This window comes from Moschus berezovskii, chromosome 14 (genome assembly GCF_049115385.1).
Source record: "Moschus berezovskii isolate FMDL1 chromosome 14, NW_MosBer_1.0, whole genome shotgun sequence".
NCBI lineage: Eukaryota > Metazoa > Chordata > Mammalia > Artiodactyla > Moschidae > Moschus > Moschus berezovskii.
The window spans coordinates 68219987-68238787 of NC_142473.1; the positions used below are offsets into that span (position 1 = coordinate 68219987).

At 38.7% G+C, this 18801-nt stretch overlaps 1 protein-coding gene across 6 annotated transcripts in view; it reads left to right on the forward strand.

Annotated features, from left to right (window-relative positions):
* HIPK3 (homeodomain interacting protein kinase 3) overlaps positions 1-18801 on the forward strand; it is a 90128-nt gene that overhangs the window by 45822 nt on the left and 25505 nt on the right. For all 6 annotated transcript variants that reach the window (XM_055423795.2, XM_055423800.2, XM_055423798.2 and 3 more), the window contains exon 3: positions 12568-12691. In XM_055423795.2, coding sequence (XP_055279770.2) covers positions 12568-12691 — 124 coding nt within the window. The remainder of the gene's footprint in view (positions 1-12567; positions 12692-18801) is intronic.

Below are 18801 nucleotides of genomic sequence, written 5' to 3' on the forward strand. Positions count from 1 at the left end.
ATCAGGGTCTTTTCCAATGAGTCGGTTCTTCGCATTAGGTGGCCAAAGTATTGGAGTTTCAGCTTCAGCATCAGTCCTTCCAATGAATATTCAGGACTGATTTCCTTTAGGATGGACTGGTTGGATCTCCTTGCAGTCCAAGGGACTCTCAAGAGTTTTCTCCAACACCACAGTTCAAAAGCATCAATTCTTTGGTGCTCAGCTTTCTTTATAATTTAGCTCTCACGTCCATACATGACTACTGGAAAAACCAAATTTTTGACTAGACAGAACTTTGTTGGCAAAGTAATGTCTCTGCTTTTTTATATGCTGTCTAGGTTGGTCATAACTTTTCTTCGAAGGAGCAAGTGTCTTTTAATTTCATGGCTGCAATCACCGTCTGCAGTGATTTTGGAGCCCCCCAAAATAAAATCTGTCACTGTTTCCTTTGTTTCCCCATCTATTTGCCATAAAGTGATGGGACCAGAGGCCATGATCTTAGTTTTCTGAATGTTGAGTTTTAAGCCAACTTTTTCACTCTCCTCTTTCACTTTCATCAAGAGGCTGTTTAGTTCTCTTTGCTTTCTGCCATAAGGGTGGTGTCATCTGCATATCTGAGGTTATTGATATTTCTCCCGGCAATCTTGATTCCAGCTTGTGCATCATCCAGCCCAGTATTTCTCATGATGTACTCTGCATATAAGTTAATTAAGCAGGGTGACAATATACAGCCTTGACTTACTCCTTTCCTGATTTGGAACCCCTCTGTTTTTCCATGTCCAGTTCTAACTGTTGCTTCTTGACCTGCGTACAGATTTCTCAGGAGGCAGATCTGGTAGTTTGGTATTCCCATCTCTTTAAGAATTTTCCACAGTTTGTTGTGATCCACACAGTCGAAAGCTTTGGCATAGTCAATAAAGCAGAAGTAGATGTTTTTTGCTTTTTCGATGATCCAACAGATATTGCCAATTTGATCTCTGGTTCCTCTGCCTTTTCTAAACCAAGCTTGCACATCTGGAAGTTCATGGTTCAAGGACTGTTGAAGCCTGGCTTGAAGAATTTTGAACATTACTTTGCTAGCCTGTGAGATGAGAGCAATGGTGTGGTAGTTTGGGCATTCTTTGGCATTGCCTTTCTTTGGAATTGAAGACTGACCGTTTCCAGTCCTGCGGCCACTGCTGAGTATTCCAAATTTGCTGGCGTATTGAGTGCAGCACTTTCACAGCATCACCTTTTAGGATTTGAAATAGCTCAACTGGAATTCCATCACCTCCACTAGCTTTGTTCGTGGTGATGCTTCCTAAGGCTCACTTGACTTCGCATTCCAGGATGTCTGGCTCTAGGTGAGTGATCACACCACTGTGATTATCTGGGTTGTGAAGATCTTTTTTGTATAGTTCTTCTGTGTATTCCTGCCACCTCTTCTTAATACCTTCTGCTTCTGTTAGGTCCATACAATTTCTGTCCTTTATTATGCCCATCCTTGCATGAAATGTTCCCTTGGTATCTCTAATTTTCTTGAAGAGATCTCTCATCTCCCATTCTATTGTTTTCCTCTGTTTCTTTGCTTTGATCATTGAGGAAGGCTTTCTTATCTCTCCTTGCTATTCTTTGGAACTCTGCATTCACCTGATGCAAAGAACTGACTCATTGGAAAAGACCCTGATGCTGGGAAAGATTGGAGGCAGGAGGAGAAGGGGACAGCAGAGGATGAGATGGTTGGGTGGCATCACCAACTCAATTGACATGAGTTTGAGTAAACTCCAGGAGTTGGTGATGGACAGGGAGGCCTGGCGTGCTGTAGTCCAGGGGGTCACAAAGAGTCGGACACAATGACAGAACTGAACTGATTCAAATGGGTATATCTTTCCTTTTCTCCTTTGCCTTTTGCTTCTCTTCTTTTCACAGCTTTTCGTAAGGCCTCCTCAGCAACCATTTTGTCTTTTTGCATTTCTCTTTCTTCAGGATGGTCTTGATCACTGCCTCCTGTACAGTGTCATGAACCTCCATCCATAGTTCTTCAGGCACTCTCTATCAGATCCAGTCCCTTGAATCTATTTGTTACTTCCACTGTATAACCGTAAAGGATTTGATTTAGGTCATACCTGAATGGTCTAGTGGTTTTCCCTACTTTGTTCAATTAAAGTCTGAATTTGGCAATAAGGAGTTCATGATCTGAGCCACAGTCAACTCCCAGTCTTGTTTTTGCTTGATGTTACTGCTGTCCTTATATGTATTTTAAAGGATTTACACTGTTTAAAGGATTTATACTGAATGAAAAGTGGGTTTAGAAAATGGCAGCGTAATACTTCTTAAATTTGATTTTCCTAGAAAGCTAAAGACTAATCAAAAAAGGCATAGAACTATTAGAAAACATAGGTCAGTTAGTATATTCTTAGAAAGAAAGTAAAGTCATCTAGTTGTGTCTGACTTTATGCGACCCCATGGACTTAGCCTGCCAGGCTCCTCCATCCATGGGATTTTCCAGGCAAGAGTACTGGAGTGGTTTGCCATTTCCTTCTCCAGGCGATATTCCTGACCCAGGGATTGAGCCGGGGTTTCCTGAATTGCAGGCAGACCTTTTACCTTCTGAGCCACCGGGGAATCCTAGTATCTTATTCTGTGGAGAATAAAACTAGGACATAACTTCAGCTGAATTGTTCAAAGTGACTCTGGTGTCTGTTTCTGGGTTTCCTGTTCATCTTTCTGTGTTTCTTTCAGTCACAGAGTTTTACCATTGCGATGGTAGAGTACAGAGAAAGGCTTCTGGAATAAGGCGTTTGAAGTCTCAGTTCCATCACTTTCTGGGTAACTTTGGGTCCCGTACCAGTTGTCTGTTTCTGGGTGACGGCTCCAAAACCTAATTGCTTCAAAAACGATTTATTATTTCTCATGATTCTGTGGACTGACTATACTCAGTTGAGGGGTTCTTTTGTTTTATGTGGAACATTTTGTTTACCGCATTTTTGATCTCGAAACAGAAGAACAAGGCAGAAATCTATTTTTAGAACATCTTCTTTAAGTGAGATAATGTTAAAAATTATTTCTGTGATGTTGGCTGCTGTTATAGCTCAGTAAGTGGTGTTGACTTTTATAATCAAAACATTTCAATTGTCCCTAATATGAAGTGGCTAGCATGTCAAAGTCTCTTGGTTGATATCTGTTTGGCTCATGTATTTAATAAAGATATTTATAACAAAATGCTAACAGCTTCTACTGTTCAATCAATTAATTCATTGAACAGACAAATGAGTGAATACCTACTGTATGCCAGGCAGTATTCTCAGTGCTGGGAATATAGCATTGAAAGAATTAAAGTTCTTTCCCTCATGGTTTTATATTCTAGTAGGTGAGGGGAAAACATAATAAGGAAGCGTATCAGTTGGTGGCAGGTGCTCCAGAGAACAGTAAAGCAAAATAGAGGGGGAGAGGTAAGTGTTCGTGCTGGCAGGGGCTTACCCTTCTGTTTAAGGTGGTAAAGGAATCAGACCTTTGGACAGAAACACAAAGTAAGAATAAAGGGATCGCGTCCTGCTTTTCCCTCTGCCAGGAACCTTCTCCTAAATAAATGTGAAGGTTTTGAGGCAGCAAGTATGATTAGAAGCAGTAAGGAGGCCAGTACAGGTGGATCAGAGCAAACAAGTGGGATAATGGTAGGAAATGTTAAATAGATTTCCTGAGGGCAGAATTGCGTCTGACTTTGCATACACCATTGTGAAGAACCTGACCTTACTGTGAGGCAGGAAGAAGCTGCTTGGAGGTTTTGGGGCGAAGGGTGCTGTGGTGTGACTTGTGTTCTAAGTGGATCACTCTGGCTGCTAAGTTGAGAATCGATGGTAGAGGGAGGACAGGGCAGAAGCAAGCACAGTTGGGAAGCTTGCCACAAGAGGTGCTGGTGGCTTGGATTATGGTTTTAGCAGTAAAGGTGGGGCAAAGTGGTCAAATTCTGAATCTGTTTTGAAGATGAAGTCAATGGGATTTGCTGATAGTTGTGGAAAGTGAGAGTCAGATTTGATTCTCACGCCAGTTATGTGCCTGAGAAATTAGGAGGATAGAGTTGTGTTTTCCTGAGATCGGGAGGGCTGGGGAAGGCTGGAGGAAGAGTGGGTTGAAGGGAATTGTGAAGATGTTTTGAACATGTTCAGTTTGAGATATCTAATAATTGACAGTAAGAGATAACTGAGTAGACAGTTGGATAGGGAAGTCTAGAATTGGGGAAGAGAGGTCTGGTTTGGAGATGCACATTTGGGTTTAAGAATAAAGGTGATGTTTAAAACCATGTGATTGTATGAGATCACCTAAGGGAAGTGAATGTAGGTAGAGAAGACAGGTATCTAAAGACAGCCTTGGGAACCCCAGAATTTAAAGGTGGTGGAAATGAGATGGAACTGGAAAGGAATCTGAGAAGGGAGTGCTGGTGAGGTAAAGAGAGCAGAGTGGTGTGCTGGCAGTCAGTTGCAGACTGCTTAATGCAGGAGAGCACAGTCAACTGTGTCAAATGCTGCAAGCCAAATAAATCAAGGATGTGGCAATGCAGTGGCTGATGGTGACTTTGACAAGAGCTATTTTGGTGGAATGATGGGGTAATGAAAGCCTGATTAGAGTTGAGTTCAAGACAGGGGCAGAATTGGAGGCAGCTTTTCTTAACAATGCTTTTAAGAAGGCCTGGTTTAAGGGGAAACAGAGAAACGGATGATGGCTGAAGGAGAGTATGTAAACAAGATGTTTTTTCTTTTTTCTCAAAATGGGAGATATGGAACAGTCATATCTTTATGTTGGGGAGAGGGAGGGAGGAAAGAAGGGAGGAGAGATTGGAGATGAGAGAGACTGGGACATTGGTGGAATGATGTACTTCAGTGAGTGAGCATGGGTGCCTTAGATAAAAGTACTGACAGATGCAAGTGGGCTAGTAGATGTGGTGGTGAGAATGTAGAAGTTTCTTTCAGATATCCCCCCACCCCTGCCAAATAAAGCTGGATGCAAGGACAACAGTCAGGAATGAGGATGGGGGAGGAGGTGATGGTTTGAGAAGAGAGGAGGTGTGAATTAGGACAGTGGGAGTATGAATAGATTTGAAAAATGTATATGCTGTTTTACATTTTACACAGATTCTTTTACCTAGTCCTTGAGATAATTTCACAGTATGCTGCATCAGTAAAACCCATTTCAAAAATGAAAATACTAAGGCTTGGGTAAATTACTTGTCGGGATTGCTAGGTGTCTAAAGTGTTTAAAATTTAGCTCTCTCGATGATTTTCATTGTTTGAAGTCATGCATCCTTAGCAGACTCAAAGATTTGTCTTTCCAGAACTTTCTGCATAGTAGGACTGTAGCAAAACATTTTTATGAAATTTACCCTTAAATTTACCCGTGATCCCATGCTCTTTTTATATCGGGTTCCCAGTAGATGGTCAAGAAGTTGTTATTGTTATTATTTTTTAGTGTCCTAAAGGTTTGAAAAAGAGGTGTAGCACAAGATTAGCTCAATTGTAAAGCCTGCTGCATTGAAAAATCAGCAGTTTCTTTAACACTAGCACCCTGTTTTCCCTTCTGGATATATATTTCATCAAAGGCACAATCAGTTCTCTGAGAAAGTGATTGTTTTTGGTGTATAGCTTTTCTGCTTTGACCTTCTTCAGCCCTGGAGTATATTCTTGCTCAATAGCCTGGTGAGGTGGCACGACCTTTCCTGGTTAACTTTGCATTTTTCATATAGCCGGAAAGTGGAAACAAGCCAAATATCCATCATCTGATGAATGGATAAGTAAGTTTGGTATACCCATACAATGGAACATCATTCTGCAATAAAAAAGTAATTGAAGTGCTGGTACATGTTGCAACGTGGTTGAACCCCAAGTGAAAGAAGCTTGCCATAAGAGATCACATGTTGTACCATTCTATTTGTATGATATGTCCAAACAGGCAGATCTAAAGAGACAAAGGAGATTTGTGGTGGTCTAGCCTTGAGAATCCCAGGGACGGGGGAGCCTGGTGGGCTGCTGTTTATGGGGTCGCACAGAGTCGGACACGACTGAAGCAACTTAGCAGCAGCAGGATGGAGAAGTTTGGAAAAAATGGGGAGTAACTGGTAATGGATAAAGGACTGCTTTTGATGGTGATCAAAATGTTCTAAAATTGATTGGGGTAATGGTCGTATAATTCTGTGAATATACTAAAAGCCATTGAATTGTACCATTTGAACAGATAAATTGTATGGTTTGTGAATTATGTCTTAATAAAACTGTTATTTTTAGAAATACCTTCTGTATCACCTACCTCAAGGAAGACTGTTCTAATTTTATTATTTTTATCTTTATAGAGTTTACCATTTATTTACCTTTTCCAAGCTTGTGCTGCCTTTCTCTGGTGTCCTCTTATTGTCAAAAGTAGAGTGAAGCATGTAGCTGTACATTTGTATATAAAGGAAATAGCAATCCATTCCAGTATTCTTGCCTGGAAAATCTCATGGACAGAGGAGCCTGGCAGTCTACAGGCCACGGGGTCGCAAGAGTTGGTCACGACTTAGTGATTAAACCACTACCACCAGAGGAGTTTCATCAAGAGAAGCCTGGATAGCTGTAGCTCTCATTTTTACTGAGTGACATCCCTGACAGAATCAGAATCTGGCCTTTAGTTTTGTCATTTCAGATATTACTTGATCAGTGTCCTAGACTTAACCAGGCCTGGGTTGTTCCTATCACTAAACTCTTGAGAAACTGAAATATATCAGCATTATGCTAGTTTTATTAACTTTAGTGAGACACATTAGGCAGGCTAAATAATCAAGTTGGCCTAACTTGTATTTTCTATATTTGAAAGAATAGGTTAGGAGCCATATCATGGTCACCACTTTCTTGACGGCCTTGAAATCATCGCATGATCATAGCCTAGTGGCATTTGCCAGGATAACCCAGGGCATCTTTCTCTTACAGGATATATAACTGTTCCTCAAACTTGACATATCGAGTTCCTGAACTGAGACATCCTTTTTCCCAACAGGGCTAGGTTTCTCTGCCAGTAATTGAATTTTCAACTTAAAGTAAATAAAAAAATAAAGTAAAATGTTCAATTAATAGTCATCTTTTCTGAGTGACAGTATTTCACCAAGTTCTTATTTGAACTATCTACTGCTAACATTCTTTTTGAGTTCTCTAGCAAAAGACCCTGGGGAAGGCAATGGCAAGCCACTCCAGTACTCTTGCCTAGAAAATCCCATGGATGGAGGAGACTGGTAGGCTGCAGTCCGTGGGGTCGCTAGGGGTCAGACACGACTGAGCGACTTTACTTTCACTTTTCCCTTTCACACATTGGAGAAGGAAATGGCAGCCCACTCCAGTGTTCTTGCCTGGAGAATCCCAGGGACGGGGGAGCCTGGTGGGCTTCCGTCTATGGGGTCACACAGAGTCGGACACGACTGAAGTGACTCAGCAGCAGCAGCAGCAGCAGCAAAAGACCCACAGACTATTCACAGTTTAGTTTACCCACTTAAAAAAAGTTTTTTTTAGCTTACCCACTTTACCTAGATTTTATATCAGTATTTCAAGGCTTTAGAAAAGTAAAAAGGACTTGGTTTTAATGAATTTTGATAAGTTTTGTTAGTCGCATAGCAAAAAAGGAAACATGGCATTTTATGCATAGCCTTTCTTACCGTATAACCTAAATTTTTTTGTTTGTGGATTTGACACTTGCCTTCTAATTGTGTTATTATTTATAGAGTGGTAAAGTGGTTTAGTTATACTCTCCATCCAGTGGACGTGTTTAATGTGTGCCTTGTCTGTCTACAGAAGTACACATGGTGTCTGTTCCCGGCTGTATCCTTAGCACACCACTCACATTACAGATGCTCAGAAGGGAGTTAAGGTGGATAAGAAAAGAAGTGGAAGAATTTCCTTTAGGTGTAGAACACAAGGTTTATTTTGAGAGTCGTCCATAAATCAGACTTTCTGCTATGGTCATTTATATTCAAAAGTATATTTAGCCCAGAGAAATAATTTGAGAGCCAGTTAAGATATATTCAGAAAACTAAGCTTTATTCATTAAGTGACAGATGGATATATTATATTTTTATGCATAATTTGATTTTTAAAGTTTATTGTATTGTAAGACTGGCTGGCTGAGCTCTGATATCTCTGGCGGTTTCATCTAGATTGTAAATGCTTGAAGGTGTTGCTTCCTCGCTTTTTCACATGTGATGATGCATATAGAAAATAGAACATTTTGTGGTATGCCGTGGTAAACTGGAGAGAATTTGAGTACATTTGACTCAGACTTTGTGAAGAAATGTATTGCATTTTCTTTATGATAGTTACGTTTTACAAAATAAAATACAAAAGCTTTTGGGAAGATGGCTGTGGCAGCCTTGGAATTGTGCCATTCTGATCCAAGCTCCTGTGAAGAGCAGTTAACTGACAGCCTCCACCTGTTGTGCCTTTTAGATATGCATCAGTGCTGGGCAGAGGCCCATTCTTCTGGGCTGCTCCCAGCCAGTGACCAAACACACTGGGGCCCCTAGAGCTATGCTGCTCTAGTTTGATGCGGACCTACTCTAGCAGATAATTTTTGCTTGGAGACTCCCCATTGACCCTGCCAAGACTCTTCTCTTAACAGCACTGCAGGCGGATAGTAGTTCTGATTCTTCCTTTGCCCCTCTTTCACAGCTGTCAGAACTGCTCGAGGTCTGAGGCTGTCTTCACCTGCTCCTGCTTCATCTCCCTCTGTATCCTTCAGAGACATTTTCTCCCCAAGAAATTTTTTGCACATTTCATCTGCTTCTCAGGATTTTAAACTGATGCAATAATACATAATGAATTTGTATAAAACTTGCAATTAAAATTCTTTTTTAAAAATGAGATACTTGAGTTTGCTTCCCTAAATATAACTTTTGAATCTTAGATTTTGTGTTTGAAGTGGTTTTATACAATTTGTATTCAAGATTTTTAAAAGATAAGTCTGTATTCTTATCACGGTCAAAGTGGCTCACTCACTAAATGGTAGCCAATGGCAGAAAGAATTCATCACTCTTTGTCCAGTTGACAGAACTCTTTTCTTAATTGTTGACCAGATTTCAAACAATTTTTGTCTCTAAGTTGTATGTCCTAAATACTATCATTTTGTTAGTTTTCTTGCATTACCAAATACAATGTTGAAATTTTCTACAGTAGTCCATTTCAAGTCTTGTGAATTTTTTGTATTAATTATTTCAAAATAACCATGAAGCCCTTACACACAGCTATAGCTCTATTAGTCTTACTGGCAAGTCTTTAGGATTCAAATTAATACATGATTAACTAGTACTAAGTGAATCTCATTTACTCCATACTTTTTGAAACTAGCTGCCTTTTGCTTTGAGCCTTTTGAAGTATAGGTTAATATATACTTTTAAACTCTTATGCTCATTTCTCTCTCTTTATGCTTAGACTTTTATTCTTCCGATGCCTAGTTCAGACCCACATTTTACACTGATGCTTTCTTTCCTTTGTGTGAATCAACCTGTGTTGGCATGACTTACTTAAGAAATGTTTGTTGAGTGCATATTTTCTGCTATGTTCTGTGTATAAAATAGTGAACAAAAAAGGATAAAATCTTGTGAATATGATAATATATATAATTTAGGGTAAGCCTTTTCTTTCTGTAGTACAGTTTAGCATTTGATTATATCTGAATAATTTACATGTATACATCTACACAGTTACAGAGTTAAGTAGTCAAGAGTGAAGGCTTTTTATAACTATGTTTTAAGGTTCTTTTATTCCTCTTAGCATCTCCCCATGACACTTACTTGTTTTTAACAAGTACTGTGGATTAAGAATCTACTGAATCTTGAGTATTAATTACAGCAGAGATATTCACGAGTAGAGTCAATAGATTCCAAATCTATGGTTGCAAGCAATTTATTATCTTTTGAACTTATTCTGAACAGAAGAACTGTAGGGAGGAGATGGAATCGTCTTTTCATTGGGTTTAACTATTGAGTCTAGGGATTTGATTCTCGACTTTTGTCATATATTGGAATCAGCTGGAGAGGTTTAAAAACCACTGATGCCTTTTTCCCATCCTCAGAATTTCTGATTTAACTGGTATGGGTGTGGCCAGCACAAAAATTGTAATGTGCAGCCAAGATTGAGAACCATTGCATTAGGAGATATGACAATCAGCACTCTTAAGTTTAAAAAAAAAATTGTCAGAAGGAATTTTTTTAACTGTATTAAATAAGTATACTGAGAGATCCTGGAAACAGTGCCACCCCGTTTTTTTGGGCTCCAAAATCACTGCAGATGCTGACTGCAGCCATGAAATTAAAAGACGCTTACTCCTTGGAAGGAAAGTTATGACTAGCCTAGATAGCATATTAAAAAGCAGAGACATTACTTTGCCAACCAAGGTCCGTCTAGTCAAGGCTATGTTTTTTCCCGTGGTCATGTATGGATGTGAGAGTTGGACTGTGAAGAAAGCTGATCGCCGAAGAATTGATGCTTTTGAACTGTGGTGCTGGAGAAGACTCTTGAGAGTCCCTTGGACTGCAAGGAGATCCAACCAGTCCATTCTAAAGGAGATCAATCCTGGGTGTTCATTGGAAGGACTGATGCTAAAGCTGAAACTGCAATACTTTGGCCACCTCATGCGATGAGTTGACTCACTGGAAAAGACTCTGATGCTGGGAGCGATTGAGGGTAGGAGGAGACGGGGACGACAGAGAATTAGATGGCTGGATGGCATCACTGACTCGATGGACATGAGTTTGAGTGAACTCCGGGAGTTGGTGATGGACAGGGAGGCCTGGCGTGCTGTGGTTCATGGGGTCGCAGAGTCGGACACGACTGAGTGACTGAACTGAACTGAACTGAACTGAACAATAGTAATGAGGACCCGTGTTGTTCATTGAAGGAGTTCCGACTGGTCAAGTCTGGGAAACTTAGAGCATCAGAATAAGTCATTATCGTAATGAATTGTAACCCATTGAATAAAATAGGAATCCATTATACTTACATAGGTAAATAAATGGATAAATTGAAATTGGATTCCAGCCTCAAAGTGAAGCCCCACAAAAAACTTCATTACAAAGGGGAAAGAAGAAACTTGATAGTGAAGAAATCTTATCAGCTACCATGTTAATCAAGTAATCAAAGTGAATATTATCAGTAGTGCTGCAGATCAGTTTTGTACCACCTGATAGCATATAATGAGGAAGAAAAACCATCACTTTAAAAACATTTCTCCCAAAGATTTATAACCTGCATCTAATGATAAGAAGATGTCAGACGGATCCATACTAAGGGATATTCTACAAATAACTGGCCTGTAATATCTTATGCAAGGGTCACAGAAATCAAGGAAAGACTTGAGGGATTCTTCCATATTGGGAAAGACTTAAAGAGATATGACAGCTAAATGCAGTACACGATTCAGAATTGAGTTCTTTTGCCATGAAGGACATTATCTGTGCAATTGGCCCAACTTGCAGTCTAAGGCTTAGCTGGTGAAAATGTATCAGTATATGTTTCCTGATTTTGATGATTGTATTGTGATTATTAGGAGAGTAATCTTGTATGTAGGAAATACAAATCATGCCATTATTTAGCAAATTAGTCTCAAGTGGACTAGGAAAAAGTATTTATTGTACTGTTTTTATAACTTCTCTGTACCATTGAAATTGTTCAGGATAACCATGATTGTATGACTTTGGAATTAGAGAACTGTAGTGAAACTTCTCTTAGAATGTTAATTTTCTTACAGGAAAGTCATGAAAGTGGCAACATAATTTATCTGAGAATTGTATCTTTCATGGAATACATTTTTCAGATAATCAAAGCTCTTTGAGTGCTAAAATGCTTTTTAACTTTTTGATGTACTCTGTATTTTTCTGCACTTTAAGGCAGAATATAGTGAACTTGATCTTGTCTGTTTTGGAGAACAAATAACCCAGTTTTATTATTATCTTCTGAAGTAATTCCTCAGTCTAGATCCATGGTTAGTCTTTGGGGTTTTGTTTGGTTTGGTTTGAGTCTTATCTTTTGGTGTCTGGTTTTCAGTTCTTCTGAGTCATGGTGTTTAATGTGTGTGTTTAATAATCTGTCAGTTCTAGTGTGTTACTTCTGCTGTAGTCTCAAAAAACAAGATCTATGCTTTTTTTTTTTACTGTCATGTTAATAAAACTTAGATTAAGTATAGATATTTTTATCATAGTAATGTTGTACTCGTGTTGTTGTTGTTTAGTTGCTAAGTTGTGTTCAACTCTTTGTGACCCGATGGACTGTAGCCCGCCAGGCTCCTCTGTCCGTAGGATTTTCTAGGCAAGAATACTGGAGTGGGTCCCCATTTCCTTTTCCAGGGGATCTTTCCGACTTAGGGATCAAACCTGGATCTCCTGCGGGCGAATTCTTTACTGCTGAGCCACCAAGGAAGCTCCCCATTGTACTCATAGCATTCCTTTAAGTTTAATTCAGGATTATGGTTAGGTTTGAAAAAGAGTTCTGAAAAATGATGAATTACTGTGAATAGATGCTTTCTCTCGCATTTTATGAGCTTTTCTTTGAATATCAGATGAATTCTATAATTTTACAATCATTTTTAAAATTTTTTGACTTTCAGAGCTCCAGAGATTATATTGGGGTTGCCATTTTGTGAAGCCATAGACATGTGGTCACTGGGATGCGTGATTGCTGAATTATTCCTTGGATGGCCTCTCTACCCAGGAGCCTTGGAGTACGACCAGGTAACAGAACTGTTATGATAATCCAGTGGAAGTGGTAGAATGTAAAGAAAAACAGTAGACTTATAGGAATACATTTCCCCAGGCATACAATACATGTGAAGCTCTTGTTAGAATAAAATGGCAAAACCTTGGATTTTAGGAATTGAAATTCAAGATCTCAAAACAGAATTTGATTTTTAAAGTGTTTTCATAAACAAAGTTCTAATTTCATAAACAAAGTTGTAATCCACATGCCTGAAAACCAGTTTTGTAAACCTCTTGGGAGAATATTTTTTAGTCCCAATTTTTATATTATAGGTATATATACACAGGGCTGGACTGTGTCCATTTAAATAATAATGCCTTGCCTGGGTGACGTATTTTGGTGATGGATGAAATGTCAGCCTGTCCCAAGAAATAAAAGGCATCATAACTACTGGTCTTGAGCCAGCACCTTTTGTTGGTCTTAAATAACTCAGTCACCTGAACCCTTTTTAGTATTTTTCACTGTTTTTGATGGTGCTGAAAGTCTAGCTTAAGATTATTTGAAATGATTCTCCATAGAATCCAGCGAGTCACCTCATTACACACTTTTCATGGTGGTTTTCAGGTATGTTCATTTGTCTTTCTAAGCTACTAGACAATATTGTTTGCTATTCTCTTGGTTTTTATTACCAAGATTGTCATTTGAAGTACTTCTTCACTTTTTGAAAGAGTTTTATAGCATGCTTCCCTTATTAGAGAGAGATACATACTCAACTCATATTTTAGTGAAAAATGTTAGAATTAACAAGTTACATAAATTTTGTTTGGCTTATATTTTTATTTAAATGATATACTAGAAAACTACAGGCCAATATCACTGATGAACATAGATGCAAAAATCCTTAACAAAATTCTAGCAATCAGAATCCAACAAATTAAGAAGATCATACATCATGACCAAGTGGGCTTTATCCCAGGAATGCAAGGATTCTTCAATATCCGCAAATCAATCAACGTAATACACCACATTAACAAACTGAAAAATAAAAATCATATGATTGTCTCAATAGATGCAGAGAAAGCCTTCGACAAAATTCAACATCCATTTATGATAAAAACCCTCCAGAAAGTGGGAATAGAAGGGACATACCTCAACATAATAAAAGCTATATATGACAAACCCACAGCAAACATTATCCTCAATGGTGAAAAACTGAAAGCATTTCCCCTAAAGTCAGGAACAAGACAAGGGTGCCCACTCTCACCACTACTATTCAACATAGTTCTGGAAGTTTTGGCTACAGCAGTCAGAGCAGAAAAAGACATAAAAGGAATCCAAATTGGAAAAGAAGAAGTAAAACTTTCACTGTTCGCTGATGACATGATCCTCTACACAGAAAACCCTAAAGACTCTACCAGAAAACTACTAGAGCTAATCAATGATTACAGTAACGTTGCAGGATATAAAATCAACACACAGAAATCCCTTGCATTCCTATACACTAATAATGAGAAAATAGAAAGAGAAATTAAGGAAACTATTCCATTCACTGTTGCAACGAAAAGAATTAAATACTTAGGAATATATCTACCTAAGGAAACAAAAGACTTGTACATAGAAAACTATAAAACACTACTGAAAGCAATCAAAGAGGACACTAATAGATGGAGAAATATACCATGTTCATGGATTGGAAGAATAAATATTGTAAAAATGAGTATACTACCCAAAGTAATTTATACATTCAATGCAATCCCTATCAAGCTACCAACAATATTTTTCACAGAACTAGAACAAATAATCTCACAATTTGTATGGAAATACAAAAAACCTCGAATAGCCAAAGCAATCTTGAGGAAGAAAAATGGAACTGGGGGAATTAACCTGCCGGACTTCAGGCTCTACTACAAAGCCACAGTCATCAAGACAGTATGGTACTGGCATAAAGACAGAAATATAGATCAGTGGAACAAAATAGAAAGCCCAGAGATAAATCCACGCACCTATGGACACCTTATCTTCGACAAAGGAGGCAAGAATATAAAATGGAGAAAAGACAGTCTCTTTAACAAGTGGTGCTGGGAAAACTGGTCAGCCACTTGTAAAAGAATGAAACTAGAACACTTCCTAACACCATAAACCAAAATAAACTCAAAATGGATTAGAGAGCTAAATGTAAGACCAGAAACTATAAAACTCCTAGAGGAGAACATAGGCAAAACACTCTCCGACATAAATCACAGCAGGATCCTCCATGACCCACCTCCCAGAATATTGGAAATAAAAGCAAAAATAAACAAATGCGACCTAATTAAAATCAAAAGCTTCTGCACAGCAAAGGAAACTATAAGTAAGGTGAAAAGACAGCCTTCAGAAAGGGAGAAAATAATAGCAAATGAAGCAACTGATAAAGGATTAATCTCCAAATTATACAAGCAGCTCCTGCAGCTCAATTCCAGAAAAATAAGTGACCCAATCAAAAAATGGGCCAAAGAACTAAACAGACATTTCTCCAAAGAAGACATAAAGATGGCTAACAAACACATGAAAAAATGCTCAACATCCCTCATAATCAGAGAGATGCAAATCAAAACCACAATGAGATACCATTTCACACCAGTCAGAATGGCTGCTATCTAAAAGTCTACATGCAATAAATGCTGGAGAGGGTGTGGAGAGAAGGGAACCCTCTTACACTGTTGGTGGGAATGCAAACTAGTACAGCCACTATGGAGAACAGTGTGGAGATTCCTCAAAAAACTGGAAATAGAACTGCCATATGATCCAGCAATCGCACTCCTGGGCATACACACCGAGGAAACCAGAATTGAAAGAGACACGTGTACTCCAATGTTCATTGCAGCACTGTTTATAATAGCCAGGACATGGAAGCAACCTAGATGTCCATCTGCAGACTAATGGATAAGAAAGCTTTGGTACATATACACAATGGAGTATTATTCAGCCATTAAAAAGAATACATTTGAATCAGTTCTAATGAGGTGGATGAAACTGGAGCCTATTATACAGAGTGAAGTAAGCCAGAAAGAAAAACACCAATACAGTATACTAACACATATATATGGAATTTAGAAAGATGCAAATGATAACCCTGTATACGAGACAGCAAAAGAGACACAGATGTATAGAACAGTCTTTGGGACTCTATGGGAGAGGGTGAGGGTGGGATGATTTGGGAGAATGGCATTGAAACACGTATGTTGTCATATGTGAAACGAATCACTAGTTCAGGGTCAATGCATGTTATAGGATGCTCGGGGCTGGCATGCGGGGATGACCCAGAGGGAGGATAAAGGGAGGAAGGAGGTGGGAGGGGGGTTCAGGAGGGGGAACTTATGTAAACCCGGGGAGAATTCATATCAATGTATGGCAAAACCAACCAATATAATATTGTAAAATAATTTGCCTCCAATAAAAAATAAATTAATTACCAAAAAAATAAATGATATACTACTTAACTTTTAGATATGAAAAAATAGGAAGTAGAACATTTTAAAAGCACAATGACATAACTGTAGCAAGATACCTGATTTCTAGGGTTTCAGTTCAGTTCAGTCGTTCAGTCGTGTCCGACTCTTTGCGACCCCATGAGCCACAGCACGCCAGGCCTCCCTGTGCATCACCAACTCCTGGAGTTCACTCAAACTCATGTCCATCGAGTCAGTGATGCCATCCAGCCATCTCATTCTCTGTCGTCCCCATCTCCTCCTACCCCAAATCCCTTCTAGCATCAGACTCTTTTCCAGTGAGTCAACTCGTCGCATGAGGTGGCCAAAGTATTGGAGTTTAAGCTTTAGCATCAGTCCTTCCAATGAACACCCAGGATCTAGGGTTTAGCTTTCTACATAAAAGGGGATATGCTGCTGCTGCTGCTAAGTTGCTTCAGTCGTATCCGACTCTGTGCGACCCCAGAGACGGAAGCCCACCAGGCTCCGCCATCCCTGGGATTCTCCAGGCAAGAACACTGGAGTGGGTTGCCATTTCCTTCTCCAGTGCATGAAAGTGAAAAGAGAAAGTGAAGTCTCTCAGTCGTGTCCGACTCTTAGCGACCCCATGGACTGCAGCCCACCAGGCTCCTCCGTCCATGGGATTTTCCAGGCAAGAGTACTGGAGTGGGCTGCCATTGCCTTCTCCAAAAGGGGATATGAGAGGTAGTTAATTTAGTGACTGAAATGTTGCTGAGACGACTTAAAAATAATTTAATATTAATTATTAGATGTTATTGTTATATTTAATCTCATCCTCTTCCAAAGACTTTCTACCCATGAAACTTATTTTAGGCCAGGTCTTTTTTTTTTTTTTAATACTCTAACTTTCCCTCTCCCTGTTCAACATACCTCTTAAAAGACCATTTCTGTAAAAATTTCCATAGATTTTTACCTTCCTTCATCATTTAACCCAATCATTAACTTTGATTCAGATGCCAAGCTAACTGGTTTTGAAAGAATTAATGATCTGGTTGAAAAGTCCCATAATGTCTAAGCTTCTGGAGTACTGAAGAACCTGTCAAATGCTGAAAATACACCTTTGGCTTTGTGGACCACAATTTATGGCATGCATAGTACTCTGGAACAGGACACCATCTAGTGGAAGTATAAAGATCGATTTGCTGTTTTACTCTGAATTTGGACCTTACAGTTAGTCTTGGACAACTCATGTTGATACTGAAAAGGACCTTATAAATTCAGTTTTTCTAAAATCTAGAATAAATTTAAAAAACCAAAAGTGAGAAAAGAATTGTTATCTGATCCAGATTAACACTATTTTCAGAATGTGTATTATTTTAATTCCAAAAGGTCATAATAATTGAAAAAAGTTATTAGCAGATAGCACCAATAGTTACACAGTTATCAACCCAGTATTTAAAAGTTATTTTCCAGAATAAATGTATGCAAACCAATAGGAAATGATGATTTTGTTGTTGTTCCAGTCTTAGACTTCATACTCATTTTCAAATATGATGCTTGCTTGGTTTTGATTAATGTCTGTTTTCAGGGCTATCCTGAAATATAAGGGCTGTCCCTTGTCTTCCTAATTTGAAGTTTTATTTTTTACTTATTTTTTATCCTAAATTGGTTTTGGACTTTGAAATGCATTTTTGCATTAAAATGGTCACGTGAGTTGCATTTTTTTTTTTTTACTTTATTTATGTGGTTGAATGTCATAAAATTTCCTCAGCTCCCTGGATTATGATCATCTAATCAGGATGTGAAAGGACATGCCTCTCCCTGTTACCTGTTTCCTGTTCTAGGCATCAGCTACTGTGATATACTTGGATACCCAGTTGGGGCATTGTTGCTATTTTATTTTTTTTAACTTATTTTTTGCTTTTCAGTGGCAGTGCAGTGGGCAGTAGTAGTAACATTACTAATTAATACTTATTGAATTCTTTTATGTGCCAGCAACTGTCAACACTTTAACCCATTTAATATCTATAATAACCCTATGAAGTTTTATAGATGAGGAAGCCAAGGTGTGGGGAAGTTTAATAACTTGCAGGTTTAATAACAGGTAGTCTGAGTCCAGAAGCTATGCTGTTAGCAGTAGACTGCCTCTGCACTACTTCATGGGTAATAATACTTTTAAGGCAGTAAGAGTCCAGCTGAACCCTGCTCCAGTCTGCCCTGACTCCCTGGCACTAGCCCTCTTCCAGACTCCACCTCCACCCTGCCAATGCCAATCTGCTCTCGCTCAGAGAGGGTTTTCACTGTCTTTACATTAGTTTCTCAAATTCATCAACCTCCACTGGTATTCTGTCTCCACGTTTGAGTTCTAGGGAAGGACCCAGGAGCCTCTACTAGTTTATCATTTTTCCCTGTGATAACATTTTGTGCAAATATTTCTTTCTCAAATTTTATGTTGTACTAGATATTCTTCTTCTGTTTTGCTTTTAATAATAACATTGCTTTTCACAACAGGAGTGTTCTTATATTACAAATATATCAGTATTGGTTATAAAGAGCAGAAGCCCAGCCAATTAATTTGGAAATTCAATTCATCACAAACACAGACATTCTATATTTAATATCCCTTGCAACAGCTTCAAAATATTACAAATCAAAGTTGATAGAATCAAAAAAAGGGAGACAAACCCATAATCATAAGTACAGATTTACAGTGCATT